Consider the following 18,062-nt stretch of genomic DNA (forward strand, 5'->3'; position numbering starts at 1 on the left):
ATTAAAAGCAGTTCATACAATATATTTGGTCGGCGAGGAGGGGGCTGTTACTGCCAGATAGCAACCCCATCATCAACCCGAAGTTAAAAAAAAAAAAAATGCATTCAAACACCCACACCACAATATAAATTAATTTAAAAATTAAAATACAATATACTATTTGTATACAATATAATGAAAATATTATTTATTTTTTTTTATTTTTTTTAAACCGGTACATTACATTAAAATTAAAAATCCAGCAAGCCAGGCGCGACATTGCAGACGGAAGGGGCGAAAGACCGGACAGTAGGGGCGCAGGTAACATCCTTCCAACCCCAGAAGGGGTGAGGAGCAAACAATAATGAGTGCTATTACCCAGCCCACCAACAGTGATTATTTATTGTGGGTCCCATAAAAGGAACGGGCCTGCCACATTTGCACCAATCTAACAATGCCTAGGCTATCCGGTTTAGAGGGGTAAATTTTAGTGTTAAAAGATACGCAAATCACGGGACCGTGCTAAAAGTCCGGTTTTGAAGGAATTTCGGTTTACTGAGGGTCCGGTTTTGAGGGGTTTCACTATATATATATATATAAACGTTATTATTTATGAACAAAACATTAATTCAAAATAAAATATGAGCTTTTATTATAAAATTGGGGTATGAACAAAAACAAATCATCTCCAAACTAAATGATTTCTTTTCCTTCCCAGTTGAATGTATAGGCTATAACTGGCAATCCTTAAAAACATCCAAAATGTTCAAGCAATAAACTTACATTGTGATTGGTAAGCACCCCAACAACAATAGGCGCCACAAATCTTGGAATAGTTGCCAAGGTATTAGTGATTCCAAACAAAATTCCTGGAATGCAGAAATATGTAATTACTATCACATTTATAAGCCAGTCACAGAATACCCATTAAACAGCTAGATTTTATTTTAGAAAACAGCAAACACAAACACAACAGTAGTAAACACGAGTTTTGTCTCGCCTACGACAAACTGATTTAGTTCAAAGGGACATTCCTGAGTTTGCTGCAATTTGTAAGATGTTATCGACTAACAGAGACGTTTTAACGATTGTAATTACATATCAAATATATTTTCTGCATAAAATATTAGTGTTTGTGCATTAAACGTGTTTCTGATCGTTCTAATATTTGTGCTAGGTTAAATTTCATTTTGTTTCCTAAAATATTGTTGTTATTTTTTTTATGTTCGAAATTATTTGAAGACAAAATCCAGTTTGGGTTTCTTACATATATTAAGACGACCAAAAACACATTAAATATACAGACACTGATATTCTAAACAAGAAAACATATTTAATATGTAAGTTTAATCGTCAAAACGTCTCTGTTAGTCGATAACATCTTAAAAACTGCAGCAAACTCAGTAATGTCCCTTTAACCAACACTAAATATTTTATTAGTCGGAAACATCTCACAATGCAGCAGACTCAGGGATGTCCCTTTAAACAACGCTAAATAGTTTATTAGTCGGAAACAACTCACAATGCAACATCTCACAATGCAGCAGACTCAGGGATGTCCCTTTAAACAACGCTAAATATTTTATTAGTCGGAAACATGTCACAATGCAGCAGACTCAGTCATGTCCCTTTAAACAACGCTAAATAGTTTATTAGTCGGAAACATCTCACAATGCAGCAGACTCAGGGATGTCCCTTTAAACAACGCTAAATAGTTTATTAGTCGGAAACATCTCACAATGCAGCAGACTCAGGGATGTCCCTGTAAACAACGCTAAATAGTTTATTAGTCGGAAACATCTCACAATGCAGCAGACTCAGGGATGTCCCTTTAAACAACGCTAAATAGTTTATTAGTCGGAAACATCTCACAATGCAGCAGACTCAGGGATGTCCCTGTTAAACAACGCTAAATAGTTTATTAGTCGGAAACATCTCACAATGCAGCAGACTCAGGGATGTCCCTTTAAACAACGCTAAATAGTTTATTAGTCGGAAACATCTCACAATGCAGCAGACTCAGGGATGTCCCTTTAAACAACGCTAAATATTTTATTAGTCGGAAACATCTCACAATGCAGCAGACTCAGGGATGTCCCTTTAAACAACGCTAAATATTTTATTAGTCGGAAACATCTCACAATGCAGCAGACTCAGGGATGTCCCTTTAAACAACGCTAAATAGTTTATTAGTCGGAAACATCTCACAATGCAGCAGACTCAGGGATGTCCCTTTAAACAACGCTAAATATTTTATTAGTCGGAAACATCTCACAATGCAGCAGACTCAGGGATGTCCCTTTAAACAACGCTAAATAGTTTATTAGTCGGAAACATCTCACAATGCAACATCTCACAATGCAGCAGACTCAGGGATGTCCCTTTAAACAACGCTAAATAGTTTATTAGTCGGAAACATCTCACAATGCAGCAGACTCAGGGATGTCCCTTTAAACAACGCTAAATAGTTTATTAGTCGGAAACATCTCACAATGCAGCAGACTCAGGGATGTCCCTTTAAACAACGCTAAATATTTTATTAGTCGGAAACATCTCACAATGCAGCAGACTCAGGGATGTCCCTTTAAACAACGCTAAATATTTTATTAGTCGGAAACATCTCACAATGCAACATCTCACAATGCAGCAGACTCAGGGATGTCCCTTTAAACAACGCTAAATAGTTTATTAGTCGGAAACATCTCACAATGCAGCAGACTCAGGGATGTCCCTTTAAACAACGCTAAATAGTTTATTAGTCGGAAACATCTCACAATGCAACATCTCACAATGCAGCAGACTCAGGGATGTCCCTTTAAACAACGCTAAATATTTTATTAGTCGGAAACATCTCACAATGCAGCAGACTCAGGGATGTCCCTTTAAACAACGCTAAATAGTTTATTAGTCGGAAACATCTCACAATGCAGCAGACTCAGGGATGTCCCTGTAAACAACGCTAAATAGTTTATTAGTCGGAAACATCTCACAATGCAGCAGACTCAGGGATGTCCCTTTAAACAACGCTAAATAGTTTATTAGTCGGAAACATCTCACAATGCAGCAGACTCAGGGATGTCCCTTTAAACAACGCTAAATAGTTTATTAGTCGGAAACATCTCACAATGCAGCAGACTCAGGGATGTCCCTTTAAACAACGCTAAATAGTTTATTAGTCGGAAACATCTCACAATGCAGCAGACTCAGGGATGTCCCTTTAAACAACGCTAAATATTTTATTAGTCGGAAACATCTCACAATGCAGCAGACTCAGGGATGTCCCTTTAAACAACGCTAAATATTTTATTAGTCGGAAACATCTCACAATGCAGCAGACTCAGGGATGTCCCTTTAAACAACGCTAAATAGTTTATTAGTCGGAAACATCTCACAATGCAGCAGACTCAGGGATGTCCCTTTAAACAACGCTAAATATTTTATTAGTCGGAAACATCTCACAATGCAGCAGACTCAGGGATGTCCCTTTAAACAACGCTAAATATATTATTAGTCGGTAACATCTCACAATGCAACATCTCACAATGCAGCAGACTCAGGGATGTCCCTTTAAACAACGCTAAATAGTTTATTAGTCGGAAACATCTCACAATGCAGCAGACTCAGGGATGTCCCTTTAAACAACGCTAAATAGTTTATTAGTCGGAAACATGTCACAATGCAGCAGACTCAGTCATGTCCCTTTAAACAACGCTAAATATTTTATTAGTCGGAAACATCTCACAATGCAGCAGACTCAGGGATGTCCCTTTAAACAACGCTAAATAGTTTATTAGTCGGAAACATCTCACAATGCAGCAGACTCAGGGATGTCCCTGTAAACAACGCTAAATAGTTTATTAGTCGGAAACATCTCACAATGCAGCAGACTCAGGGATGTCCCTTTAAACAACGCTAAATAGTTTATTAGTCGGAAACATCTCACAATGCAGCAGACTCAGGGATGTCCCTGTAAACAACGCTAAATAGTTTATTAGTCGGAAACATCTCACAATGCAGCAGACTCAGGGATGTCCCTTTAAACAACGCTAAATAGTTTATTAGTCGGAAACATCTCACAATGCAGCAGACTCAGGGATGTCCCTTTAAACAACGCTAAATATTTTATTAGTCGGAAACATCTCACAATGCAGCAGACTCAGTAATGTCCCTTTAAACAACGCTAAATATTTTATTAGTCGGAAACATCTCACAATGCAGCAGACTCAGGGATGTCCCTTTAAACAACGCTAAATAGTTTATTAGTCGGAAACATCTCACAATGCAGCAGACTCAGGGATGTCCCTTTAAACAACGCTAAATATTTTATTAGTCGGAAACATCTCACAATGCAGCAGACTCAGGGATGTCCCTTTAAACAACGCTAAATATATTATTAGTCGGTAACATCTCACAATGCAACATCTCACAATGCAGCAGACTCAGGGATGTCCCTTTAAACAACGCTAAATAGTTTATTAGTCGGAAACATCTCACAATGCAGCAGACTCAGGGATGTCCCTTTAAACAACGCTAAATAGTTTATTAGTCGGAAACATCTCACAATGCAACAGACTCAGGGATGTCCCTTTAAACAACGCTAAATAGTTTATTAGTCGGAAACATCTCATAATGCAGCAGACTCAGGGATGTCCCTTTAAACAACGCTAAATAGTTTATTAGTCGGAAACATCTCACAATGCAGCAGACTCAGGGATGTCCCTTTAAACAACGCTAAATATTTTATTAGTCGGTAACATCTCACAATGCAACATCTCACAATGCAGCAGACTCAGGGATGTCCCTTTAAACAACGCTAAATAGTTTATTAGTCGGAAACATCTCACAATGCAGCAGACTCAGGGATGTCCCTTTAAACAACGCTAAATAGTTTATTAGTCGGAAACATCTCACAATGCAACAGACTCAGGGATGTCCCTTTAAACAACGCTAAATAGTTTATTAGTCGGAAACATCTCACAATGCAGCAGACTCAGGGATGTCCCTTTAAACAACGCTAAATAGTTTATTAGTCGGAAACATCTCACAATGCAGCAGACTCAGGGATGTCCCTTTAAACAACGCTAAATATATTATTAGTCGGTAACATCTCACAATGCAACATCTCACAATGCAGCAGACTCAGGGATGTCCCTTTAAACAATGCTAAATAGTTTATTAGTCGGAAACATCTCACAATGCAGCAGACTCAGGGATGTCCCTTTAAACAACGCTAAATATTTTATTAGTCGGAAACATCTCACAATGCAGCAGACTCAGGGATGTCCCTTTAAACAACGCTAAATAGTTTATTAGTCGGAAATATCTCACAATGCAGCAGACTCAGGGATGTCCCTTTAAACAACGCTAAATATTTTATTAGTCGGAAACATCTCACAATGCAGCACACTCAGTAATGTCCCTTTAATGTTAAAGCCAAATATGTTACTGCGTTGAAAAAGAATGTATGCATACATTCATACACAAATACACATACATACACACACATACACATACATACATACATACATACATAAATACACACACACACACATGCGCACATACATACATACATACATAGACACATACATACACAGACACACATACATCAATACATACATACATACATACATGCATACATACATACACACACATGCATGCGTGCATACATACACACACACATACATACATTCATACACATATACACACATGCACACGCACATACAAACACATACGCACAAATAATACATATACATACCACACACACACACATACACACGAGCGGTTATTGTGGTAGCCAGTTCCAGCATTGGCGTGAGAATCAATTGGTGAGGCCAAAATACACGCATATTATATATGAAAACAAACACTACGTGTTCAGTGTTGTTGTTTTTCTTAATTGAAGGGACATTCCTGAGTTTGCTGCATTGTAAGATGTTTCTGACTAATAAAATAGTTCTACGATTAAACTTACGTATTAAATACATGTTCTTGTTTAGAATATCAAAGTGCTTGAAATTAATACAACAGTTCGAGTCAGGACAGTTTAATAATTTTTCGGATCACTCACCAATTTGTTTTACAGTTTGTTGTCCATTCATTGATCCAGTTAATAAGACACCAGACAAGCAGCCATACACATATACTAACGTTAAATGGAATGATCAGAATAACGCAGTCATTATTGAGAAATTAAATGAAAACATAACCCAATTGCTACAAAAGTGTACCATAAACGAACACAGTCAGGAAAGTATAGATGCAAGTGTAGATACTTTTTCACATGAACTAAACAAACTTATATTACCACATTGTTCAGTCACAACATACACAACTAACCAGGGCGGAAACAAACAACAAAAGGTTAAAACTGACAATAAACCATGGTTTAATGATATATGTAAACAAAGATACGCAGAATATAGAGACGCTATCCGACATTTTAACACTAATAAAACGAACGATAATCGTATTGAACTTAGCCGTGTGAAAAAAATATATAAACAATTAGAACGGAAATTAAAAAGAGAATACAAATGCCAACAAGGCAATATGTTGAATTTTCTGCGAAAACATAACCCCAAAACTTTTGATAAACAATTTGAAAAACGTAAACAAGGTACCAACTCGGATCTGAGTAGTAACGACTTTAATAAACATTTCAGAAATCTAGCTTCAAAAGAACCAATCGTTAACAATGACGTAACTGACTTCCTTTCAAATTATGATAGCTGTGCGCATGACTCGGTGTATACAGAACTAGACAGTGATATAACTGATCATGAAATATATACTGCTGTACACAAGTTAAAGAAGGACAAAGCGAGTGGATATGACAATATTTTAAATGAATATTTCATTGTCTGTGTTAATGTATTGATGCCATGCCTATTATTGTTGTTTAATAATATTTTTAAATCAGGTCACTTCCCGCACAGTTGGTCAGTTGGGTGTATTGTACCTGTTTTTAAAAAGGGAGATGCTGACGATCCAGATAATTATAGAGGAATTACATTAGTTAGTTCCCTGGGAAAACTATTTACGTCTATCATAAATGAACGATTACTAAATTTTGACCACAAAAATAATGTAATTACAGATGCACAATTTGGTTTCCGAAAACAAATGTCAACTGTTGATGCTATCTTCATACTGCAAGCATTAATCCAAAGAACACTGAAGAATCGAAAACGTCTATACTGCTGTTTCGTAGACTACAGAAAAGCTTTTGATTTTATTAATAGACAAAACTTGTGGTATAAAATTATTAAACAGGGAATCGAGGGTAAATTGCTTGCTATTATCCGATCTTTATATGATAATGTTAAATGCTGTGTAAAATATACTAACGTATTTTCAGATTTCTTCATATGTAAGAGCGGTTTATTTCAAGGAGAGGTTTTGTCTCCGATTCTATTTTCTATGTATGTTAACGATTGTGAAATGCATCTTTTAATTGATAATTGCCCTTATGTTGAGATTCAAATGTTAAATATTTTCCTATTAATGTACGCTGATGACATGGTTCTTTTAGCCGAAACGCCAGAAGGATTTCAGAAACTAATTAATGCTATCTCAAATTATTCCAAAAGATGGGATTTAACTGTAAACATTAATAAAACAAAGATAGTTGTTTTTAGAAACGGAGGCAAAGTAAGGGAAAACGAAAAATGGTCTTATAACGGTACTTCAGTCGCTGCCAAAAAAGACTCGCAGAACAAGGACGCAAAGCTCTATTTTCAATTCGCAATATATTTAGTAAATATTACTTTAAAATTGAAACCATGTTATCAGTGTTCGATACTTATGTGAATAGTATACTTAGTTATGGGTCTCAAGTATGGGGTTTCCATTCCGCACAGGACATTGAAAAGATTCATATACAATTCTGTAAGAAGCTTCTGGGTGTACGGAATGGAACTTGTACTGAATTTGTTTACAGTGAATTAGGTCGATTTCCTTTACAAATAATAAGAAAACTGCGAATCTTCAAGTATTGGATAAAGCTACGTAATACTAGTAATTGTATTTTAAAAGCTGTATATGATGAAATGTATGAAAATGAAGATAATTGGTTAACGAATGTTAGAAGGGAACTTAATATGTTGGGTTTAATTATATATGGAATCTAACCTATGTTGAGGACCATTATTTTAATGTAATTAAGGAAAGATTATGTGATAGTTTTAAACAACATTGTTTTAGTAAATTAATTACCACGCCTAAGGGCATTCTGTATCGAAATTTGATAAACGAGTTTAAATTACAAATTTACCTTACTAAGCCATTAGAAGGAAAATATTTAAAAGAAATAGCAAAAATGAGATTATGTGCACATAAATTAAATATCGAATCTGGTAGATACAGGAACATTAACAGAGAGGAAAGAGTATGTGCACTTTGCAACAGTAATGAGATAGAAGATGAGTTTCATTTTATATTGCAATGTCCACAATATTACGACCTAAGAAAAAAGTATATAAAAAGTTATTACTATATGCGACCCAGCGTTTTTAAACTTTCACAACTTTTAACCACTGGAAATAATAAAGACCTAAACAATCTTGGGAAATACCTAATAACGGCAAATATAATAAGGAATTTTTTAATTAATTAATAGAATAAAAAAAATAGTGTAATTGTATAGTAATTTAATGAATAGTGAAATATAATTATTGTTATTTATAAGTATGTATTGATCATATAAATATTTTAATTCGATGTTACTTAATTATCCTATTGATTAATTAAGTAGTTGAATGATTAATTATATTATTTATTATTATCCACCATTGTTTGTACATATTGTATATAGATGTATTTATATTTATGTTATTATTAATGCTGATAAGATGTAAATCTTAAGGCAATAAAGAACTTGAACTTGTATATTCAATGTGTTTCTGGTCGTCTTAATATTTGTCAGAAGCCCAAACTGGATTTTGTTTTCAAATAATTTCGTACGTACGAAAAAACGTTTTTAGGAAATAAAATGAAATTTAACCTGGTACAAATATTAGAACGATCAGAAACACGTTTAATATACAGCCACTAATATTGTATGCAGAAAAATATATTTGATAATATCTTAAAAATTGCAGCAAACTCAGGAATGCCCCTTTAAGATTTGTTTCTAGGGTTCAGTGTGTGTGTGTGTGTGTGTGTGTGTGTATATATATATATATATATATATATATATATATATATATATATATATATATATATATATATTGTTTCATTTAATAAAAACATAACATGTAGCTAGACTCAATGCTAATGCATGTGCAACCCTGTATTGCACACAATATAGTTACCGTTATACAGCTATTTTTCTAAGCTGTTCCCTGGAATGGCAGTCCTCCGAGGATGGAACTTGACTAGCACTTAATTGTTGATCATAGAAGAATTCACGACTTTGCCTAAGGCCTCTCGACTCAGCCGTGTGCAGAGATATGATTTTGATATTGGAATACGGGTCTCCCGTTCAGATGCGCTTCGTCAGTAAAACAGGCATCATGCTTTGGCAGAATGTTTTAAAAATTAAACATTATTTTTTAATTACTTATATCATATGCTTTTTTTCAAATTTCGGGATTTGGCGGTACGTGACGTAAAGATAAAACGTTAAAGTTTGTTTTGTTTAACGGCACCACTAGAGCACATCGATATATTCGTGATCGTCTATTGCGTGTCATTTGATAAATTGTTGCACGAAAGTTTAGAGGAAACCCGTTGCGTTTTCCATTAGCAGCAAGATATACTTTATATACGCTTTTCCATAGACGGGACAGCACATACTACGGCCCTTGATATGCTAATCGTAGGGCACTGGTTGGGATGTAAAAAACAACAACCCAAAAACGCCGGAGAATGGGTCCCCTGAGGTGGTTCGATCCCATGACGAAGCACCTAAAGCGAGCACTTTACCGACTGAGATAAATCTAGATCAAATCGTCAGTAGTGGCTAGTATACAAATGCAGTATATTGGAATAATAAAAACAAAACTGAATTATCCTGTTTTGAAGTAATTAAATTCGTTTAACAATTAGCTAAGCCACACGTCTGACTAACACATTGACATGCCAATAATATTCGTAAATTTTGACAGACGACGTATCCTGGCGTGGTCAACCCGGAGGTGCCTAAAGTCAGTGCTAACAGAACAACTGCAAGAGTATGGTCGCAGCCAGTGTAGCCGACACCAACAATAAGCACTGCCGGTAATAGAAAACCTGGAGGGAAAAATTTAAAATGAAATCAAGTTGAAAGTTTAAGCAAATCATTAACAGTATGCAATATGGTCAAAGTGTAACCTTTTTTTCTGATCTAATATCAGAAATATCACCAAAAGCCATGCGCTATACCGTAATCACACATAGTATCCACTATTATATGCTAAGGTGTTTATAAATGCATTCCACCAGAATAATAAAAACAATTATTTGAGCTCCGTGTTTCAGTATTACGACTTGTATTCTACAAGTCCCCAATTTAAACAACAACAACAACAACAACAAAACGTCACTGGAATCACGAACGATTTGATACATGCTATACAAGCTGAGAAACCTTAAAACGGTGTACACTGGTTTCAATATTACAAAACAGCTATTATCCTGTTCATATACGTGTATGTGTTCTAGAATGAAAGAAAAAAGAAAGAAGTGTTTTATTTAACGACGCACTCAACACATTTTATTTACGGTTATATGGCGTCAGACATATGGTTCAGGACCACACAGAGTTTGAGAGGAAACCAGCTGTCGCCATTACATGGGCTACTCTTCCGATTGGCAGCAAGGGATCTTTTATTTGCGCTTCCCACAGACAGGATAGCACAAACCATGGCCTCTGTTGAACCAGTTATGGATCACTGGTCGGTGCAAGTGGTTTACACCTACCCATTGAGCCTTGCGGAGCACTCACTCAGGGTTTGGAGTCGGTATCTGGATTACAAATCCCATGACTTGACTGGGATCCGAACCCAGTACCTACCAGCCTGTAGACCGATGGCCTGCCACGACGCCACCGAGGCCGGTCTAGAATGAACTAAATCCACCTGAATGTATTAGATATTTCAACGATAATAACCAACCTGCAGTGGTGAATATTTTTCTTGTCATTTGAGTTGATAGGTAGTGGTTTGCTCGCAAGAAGTCAGCAAAACAACTTGAAACCGCTTGCATAAACCACAACAACAGATACGGCAACCCAGATAAGAAGCCAATCTACATCAAAGCAAAACAATCCAATAAGTGGCATTAAATACAGCATTTAAGTAAAATAGTTAATGCATCAAAAGAGGAAAGACAAATCCAATAATTTACAATATACACAGATGTCAGAATACACAGACGAGGAAAGAATAATTTTGCAACTGAAACAAATAAGAACATAGATATAGAATACTATACGAGTTTTCGCTAGATATCATTTTTACGAAGGTACCATTTTTTAATCACAGGATTTTCTTCAAACACATTCAGGTGCATTAGTAATGATCAAAAAAAAAAAAAAAAAAAAAAAAAAAAAAAAAGTTCAATAGGAATTGTGCATTGGATTTTTTTCCAGCATTCTTAAAACAGAAACGTCATGTACCCAATGTATGGCTATTGTAAGGAGGTGCAAAGTGACGTCATTCAAATTCACAAAATTAGCTATATTATTACAATGCTTCGCCACATTAAAATAAAAACTGGTCTACTAACAAGCAGACAACGCCGTTTACAGGTCGGTATTTTTTATTTTTCATAATCCTGCACAAAATATTAAGTTTAAGTTTTAAAAGATGAACGAAATAAAAAGTACCTGTTGTTAAATATATCATTTGAACAAATTAACGTTGGATATGTTTCATTTATTGCGTACGAAGCCAAAACAAGGGTCCAAAAAGTGACTCGTCGACCTTAATAATGATGAATTCACAAATCACAACTGACAATAAGAATTTGTTGACCAAAAATCCTCATAATAAATAAAATAAATATGTTTAATTATTGTTCTGTTTATTATTTTATTTTTATTTTTTATTTAAAATTATTTCTCGCGCGGTCCGGTTTACATCATCTTTTAATGAATGACATTGCTGATTCGATGAATGACATTTGTAGTAAATGTTGTGGGATGTTACTGACCTTGACATTAATTATGAATGAAAAAAATAGTCCCGTTATGCTAATAAGGTCGCTGTCCAACCAATCGAAATGGACTCTGTTCCCTGTTGACAAATCAAAATACAGTTAGGAAAACGCACCTGGTGATGTGTACGAAATTTGTACGACACTGCTATATCTTCGCCAGGAGGGTAATAAACCTTAATACTAGTACTTGGCCGTGATGGCATCAGAAAAGGCTTTTGTTATGAAAACAGGAAATATATTAAACATTCAAACTGGATCCGATGGCTTTATTGTCATTAACAGGCGGGACCTAGCCCAGTGATAAAGCGCTCGCTTGATGCGCGGTCAATTTCGTATCGATCCCCGTCGGTGGGCAGATTGGACAATTTCTTGTTCCAGCCAGTGCACCATGACTGAAAAATCAATGGCCGTGATATGTGCTGTCCTGTTTGTGGGATGAAGCATATAAAAGATCCCTTGTTGCTAATGCAAACATGTAGCGAGTGTCCTCTCTATATGACATTACCAAATATTTGATATTCAATTAATAAATCAGTGTGCTCTAGGGGTGTCGTTAAACCAAACAAACAAACAAACCTTATTATATTTTTTTTTTTAAATAATAATATCGACTGTGGATTAATGAAATGATGTGACAAATTCACGAACATACCGACTTCATGTCAAACTTGAGTATGTTCTTCATGTAGGCCGGAAGGCAGGTCATGGTCATGAAAAATAACCAGTATTCTGCAAAATGAGCAGCGGCGATACCCCACAAGGCTGAACATGTTAGTATCTTCTTCCACGGAGTAGATAAGTACTGGAAGGAAATTATTAAAATAAATCAATAATGTAAAACGAGGGTTCCTACAGTTGCAATTAAATTTTTTATTTTAAATGACTTTTTATTTTATGTACATTTAAGCCCATTATTTACGGATTATATAGCTCTGTAGCATTAATTGATACATATTATACCTGATTTATTTTGTTTGCCCACAGTGTTGAATTAGCTAGCGTTTGCAAGATGTAAATTAAATCTCTCTGTTCTACTAAATTAGACGCTTTAATTTCAACTTATTTTCGTGCTTATATCCAATTAAGGTTCAATCACGCTGTCCTGGACACACACCTCAGCTATCTGGGTTATCTGTCCAGGACAGTGGGTTAGTTGTTAATTGTTCGTGGCTAGTGAGAGAGAAGAGGGTGTAGCCGCCTTACACCGTTAAAACTCGCTCTGGTTGGGGGCGGGTACCGGGCTCAAAACTATGTACCTACCAACCTTATGCTCGATGGTTTAACCACGACGCCAGCGAGGCCGGTGCTTTATGCAAACACTGTTTTGAGACTATTTTACAGTGGAGATTACTCTATTTTATTTACGATAAATAAACCGAACCGAGTTGCCTCCCTGTATAAATAGCCATGTCACAATTGCCCATGGGTATTGCTTTTAAAACTGGAGATCTTGTATATATGTATTGTCTCTAATGGGGACAAAAAAGAAAAAGAAAAGAAAAAAAAGAAGCAAAATAATTGCCACCATAAAAACATCTGTATACATACATGATGCAAAATGTATATTTTTTAGACAGGAACTCTTAAAAGTGCTCAAAAATGTCAGTTAGTATACCAAGCAGACGACATTCTTATCGATATATTTGTCTTTTGAATTTGAGCCAAACCTGCTATTTCTACAACGCCTTCACCCTGAACATCTCCCACACTTCCTAGCACATTTAACCATGCACAGAATAAAACCATGTTGAACCTGAAGGGGAAAATGTTTGGGTTTTTGCTGTGCCTCATGAATCCAAAAATGCATTGACGAAATGGAAAACACAAATACACGATTACAATCTTGAAGTCATCAAATGCTACTTAAAATGAAACTAGGGCGATACAGTCCATTCCACCCCTCAACATGCTAACGATCGTGAGTGGTGTGGTTCTGATTTTGATATTGGCTCTAAATACTTAGAATTTACAAAACAAACAAACAAACAACACCCCCCCCCCCCTCCAAAAAAAACAAACACAAAAAAACACAAAAAAACCCACACACACAAAAAAACACAAAAAAACAACAAAGAAACAACCAACACAACCCCCTACCCCAGAACTGGTGTTGACATATACAATGTGAGAGAGAGCAATCCCCGGGCTTATACGGCAATTGTTCCAAACTGGTACCCTGTACACATATATGTACATATTTCACAAAGAAACGACCCTCTGATTTTTCTCAGCCAAATGTCCCATTGTATTTAACTGTCGTTACAAACAAATTCAATCCACGTACAAATTACGTGTGATGTTTGCGTTTACCAATTGGAACAATCTCAACACGCTAATGATAAAGGCTGACTTACCTGAATGGGAGTTCAATAAAGGATACTCCACGAATGTCTTGTTATATTATAATTTATCAGCACGACTTCATAAAAGTATGAACTCCGAGGCTTTTTATACTTCAGCCAGGAGTACTGATAAAGTATGATATCACAAGACACGAGGGTGTATACTTTAGCAAGGAGTACTGATAAAGTATGATACCACAAGACACGAGGGGGTATACTTTAGCCAGGAGTACTGATAAAGTAGGATATCACAAGACACGAGGGGGTATACTTTAGCAAGGAGTACTGATAAAGTATGATATCACAAGACACGAGGGGGTATACTTTAGCAAGGAGTACTGATAAAGTATGATATCACAAGACACGAGGGGGTATTCGTTTTATCATTCATTATCATTATTTTCATTTACGACAATGTCAGTAATGTGGATTGAATGTCACTATATTTGGCAGCGGTAGACTCGTTAACTAGCAGAACGACAGTGGCGTGACGTAACTAATGATAGGTTTAGCGCTGAAACATACACAGTGACGTAACAAAATAATGTCTTGTGATTAAATTATGACCAATCAAGATTATAAGAAGCGATATCCCCCAGGAGAATATCGCAGGAGATATCGCAAAGTGTAGTGCTAGCGATATCTCCTACAAAAGTCTTTATAAATCAACATATCCAGTAAGAAAAGACAGAAACGTAAAACACTTTAAACAACAACAAGATGACAACAGTGAAAGTCAGTGACGAACTAACGACGGCGAGTGACGTCATATCTTTTCTTTCTAAATTGTATTGAATTATTTATTTACAAAGATGCCGATTCATGTATTTATTTAATATTTTTTATATTATTTTCACTGACTTGTGTCGTTGTACCAGGGACTATATTCTTGGCGTGTATGGTTAATTAATTTTCGAGTTGGAATTGTTTACTCATAACTCACATCGATAATATATTCCATTGAAACACAGTACCTCTTTTTTGCCAGTGGACGCCTCAGTATACTGTTGTTCTGCCTTTGTTATTGTTGGGTGATCGGCTGGTGTCTCGTGAATTATCCACATCCAAAACACAATCCACAGTAAACCCAGGCCACCTGAAACATATTTTACATAATATATTACTGATACATCAATAGTGTATTAAAAACAGTACCAGCCTATAACAGATTTGACAGATTCTATTACAAATATATCAACAGTATATTAAAAAAAAGAAACACCATACCAACTCATAGAAGATTTCACAGATGGGCATATCGATAGTACATTAGATAGAGCAACCACGGGAACGAAAGACAGACACATAATAACACATACCACGAGGTATCTACAACAGACAACAACAACAACAATAACGACGATAATAATAATAAATATAATAATAATATTAAAGGGACATACTCTAGTTTTTAAACACTAAGGTATATCGTTTTTACTATCAGAGCCGTTTTTCACAGCTGAAATCATACCTTACTTTGATTTTATTGTTTAGATTATCCATTTCCGTATATGTTTTTGGCCATCGTGGTGTTTTTAATATCACAAAATGCATTTCTCATACTTTTAAAAACGCACGTGCGTCTGAGAAGAAACAGTTTTGGAGTCGAGTTTTCGTCTATGTTTATAGGGTATTTCACCATTTCAAAGTCGCAGACTCATGTTTCACTCTATTGTAACTTTATCGAAATGTGTTACAGGTTTGTAGATTAACTAAACTTAGTGTTAGTAGTGTTAACTTGTGATTCACATCAGCTTAAGTACCATGACATATGTACCATTCTTTAATATCCTTTAGATGCAATCACCAAAACGTGCACTGATTCGTCAACAACATTCAAGACACCAATAAAGGTATGCATGAATGTTCAACGACACAACAGCACGAAAATGTAATCGGCTCTTGGTTGTCAAACTGTGGCAAATCAAGACACTGATAAATAAAGACGCCACTGGTAACACTATGTCACTTACCAAACACATAGAACACCGAGGGCCATACGCCAAGGAAACTGGAATCGCTGAGGATTCCTGATATTGGCATTCCGAATACAATCCCAAATGAAGATCCTAAAATATTTAAAAGAAAAACGTACAAATATATAAATCCTATAAGCACAAAACAATATACAATTTAAAACATACAACAGTTTCGTAAGTAAGTATTTAAATGTACTCTCTTGTGTATCAATTTATTATATTTTACCCAGCATAGTGTTTATTGTTATTAAGATAAAATACATATACCTATGCTCCCACTTGTTTAATCAACGCGTATGTTGGTCATCAAAATGTTTGTAGTAGTTCAGTGTGAACTCCCACCCCCATGCATAATAATGCTCTATACAAATAAATGAAAGTTAAAAAATCGAACTAAACTTTGAAATATTTTTTATTTAGTTGCTTTGTAGCCAAATAAACTAGTTAACAGGGACAGAGAGACATAATACGAGAGCGAGAGAGAGCTAGAGAGAGAGAGAGAGAGAGAGAGAGAGAGAGAGAGAGAGAGAGAGAGAGAGAGAGAGAGAGAGAGAGAGAGAGAGAGAGAGAGAGAGAGAGAGAGAGAGAGGGAGGGAGGGAGGAGAGAGAGAGAGAGAGAGAGAGAGAGAGAGAGAGAGAGAGAGAGAGAGAGAGAGAGAGAGAGAGAGAGAGAGCAAAACAACAAAGAAAGAGAGGAGTGGAAGCGGAAGGAAAACAGAGACATAACGATCAAAATAAACATAAAGAGACAGGGAGACAGACAGGCGGATATAGAGGCACACACAGTTATAGTACCCAGGGGGAAATTGGAAAAATGGACCCGGCGTACATATTTATTGCCACAGTATTGTTGCAATTAACTGAAAACACACATACGAAATTACTAAACATGGCTACCTGTTAAATAAAATGATCACCTATTGCTCTTCCCAGCCTCCATGAATATTGTTGTCGTTAGTGGTTAGTGGTTAGACGTAAGAAGAAAAGTAAAAATGTTTTGGAAATAATAAAAACCCCACTATTTTTGTGTCAATTTAGAAAACAATCGTCCCAGAATTAAATAACTTGTAGTAAATACCATAGTACGAAAATGGCGTTCCCTGTGGTAAGGAGTATAGACTACCAACATGGATCATATGGTAATAAAATGTTACCTAAATCTCCACGGCATAGTTGATATCATGATTCAAAAAGTATCTCAGCCGAAAGGGCATTATGGTAGATGTGAGTCACTCTCAGATGGGTGATGTATACAGAATACCTAGAATAATGTAATAATATGGAACAGTGTTGTAAACATACATGCCATCTACTTTCATCACTGGACTGAACATTGTCTTCCGATTTCGAGCTATCTTCATCGGTATCAAACTGGAATCATTATCGTATTAGCTCATCTAGTGTGTCATGCCTAGTCAGTGGTGTTGGCAAACTTGGTTTTCTAGGCAGGTGTTTCATATGTGTGAATCCAATCTTTCTCCCTTTGTCAGGGAATATCACGGTGTACTGACTTTGGCCAAGTGTTTCTGTTTTCCTTTGGTCCAGTTGTCAGGAAGAATGTTGTGTCATGACGCTTCCGCATCATGAAAATCTGAAACTTGGAAAGCCCAAATAATGGATGGTA

General features: G+C 35.9%; 1 protein-coding gene across 1 annotated transcript in view; it reads right to left on the bottom strand.

The window, feature by feature from the left end:
• The window catches only part of LOC121377219 (sialin-like), a 31,527-nt gene that overhangs the window by 2,120 nt on the left and 11,345 nt on the right, over window positions 1-18,062 (bottom strand). The window contains exons 5-11 of the mRNA XM_041505127.1: window positions 17,752-17,809; window positions 16,433-16,528; window positions 15,434-15,555; window positions 12,770-12,919; window positions 11,073-11,205; window positions 10,045-10,209; window positions 763-848 (exon numbers count right to left, since the gene is read on the bottom strand). Of these exons, the coding sequence (XP_041361061.1) occupies window positions 763-848; window positions 10,045-10,209; window positions 11,073-11,205; window positions 12,770-12,919; window positions 15,434-15,555; window positions 16,433-16,528; window positions 17,752-17,809 (810 nt within the window). The remainder of the gene's footprint in view (window positions 1-762; window positions 849-10,044; window positions 10,210-11,072; window positions 11,206-12,769; window positions 12,920-15,433; window positions 15,556-16,432; window positions 16,529-17,751; window positions 17,810-18,062) is intronic.

This window comes from Gigantopelta aegis, chromosome 7 (genome assembly GCF_016097555.1).
Source record: "Gigantopelta aegis isolate Gae_Host chromosome 7, Gae_host_genome, whole genome shotgun sequence".
Taxonomy (NCBI): domain Eukaryota; kingdom Metazoa; phylum Mollusca; class Gastropoda; order Neomphalida; family Peltospiridae; genus Gigantopelta; species Gigantopelta aegis.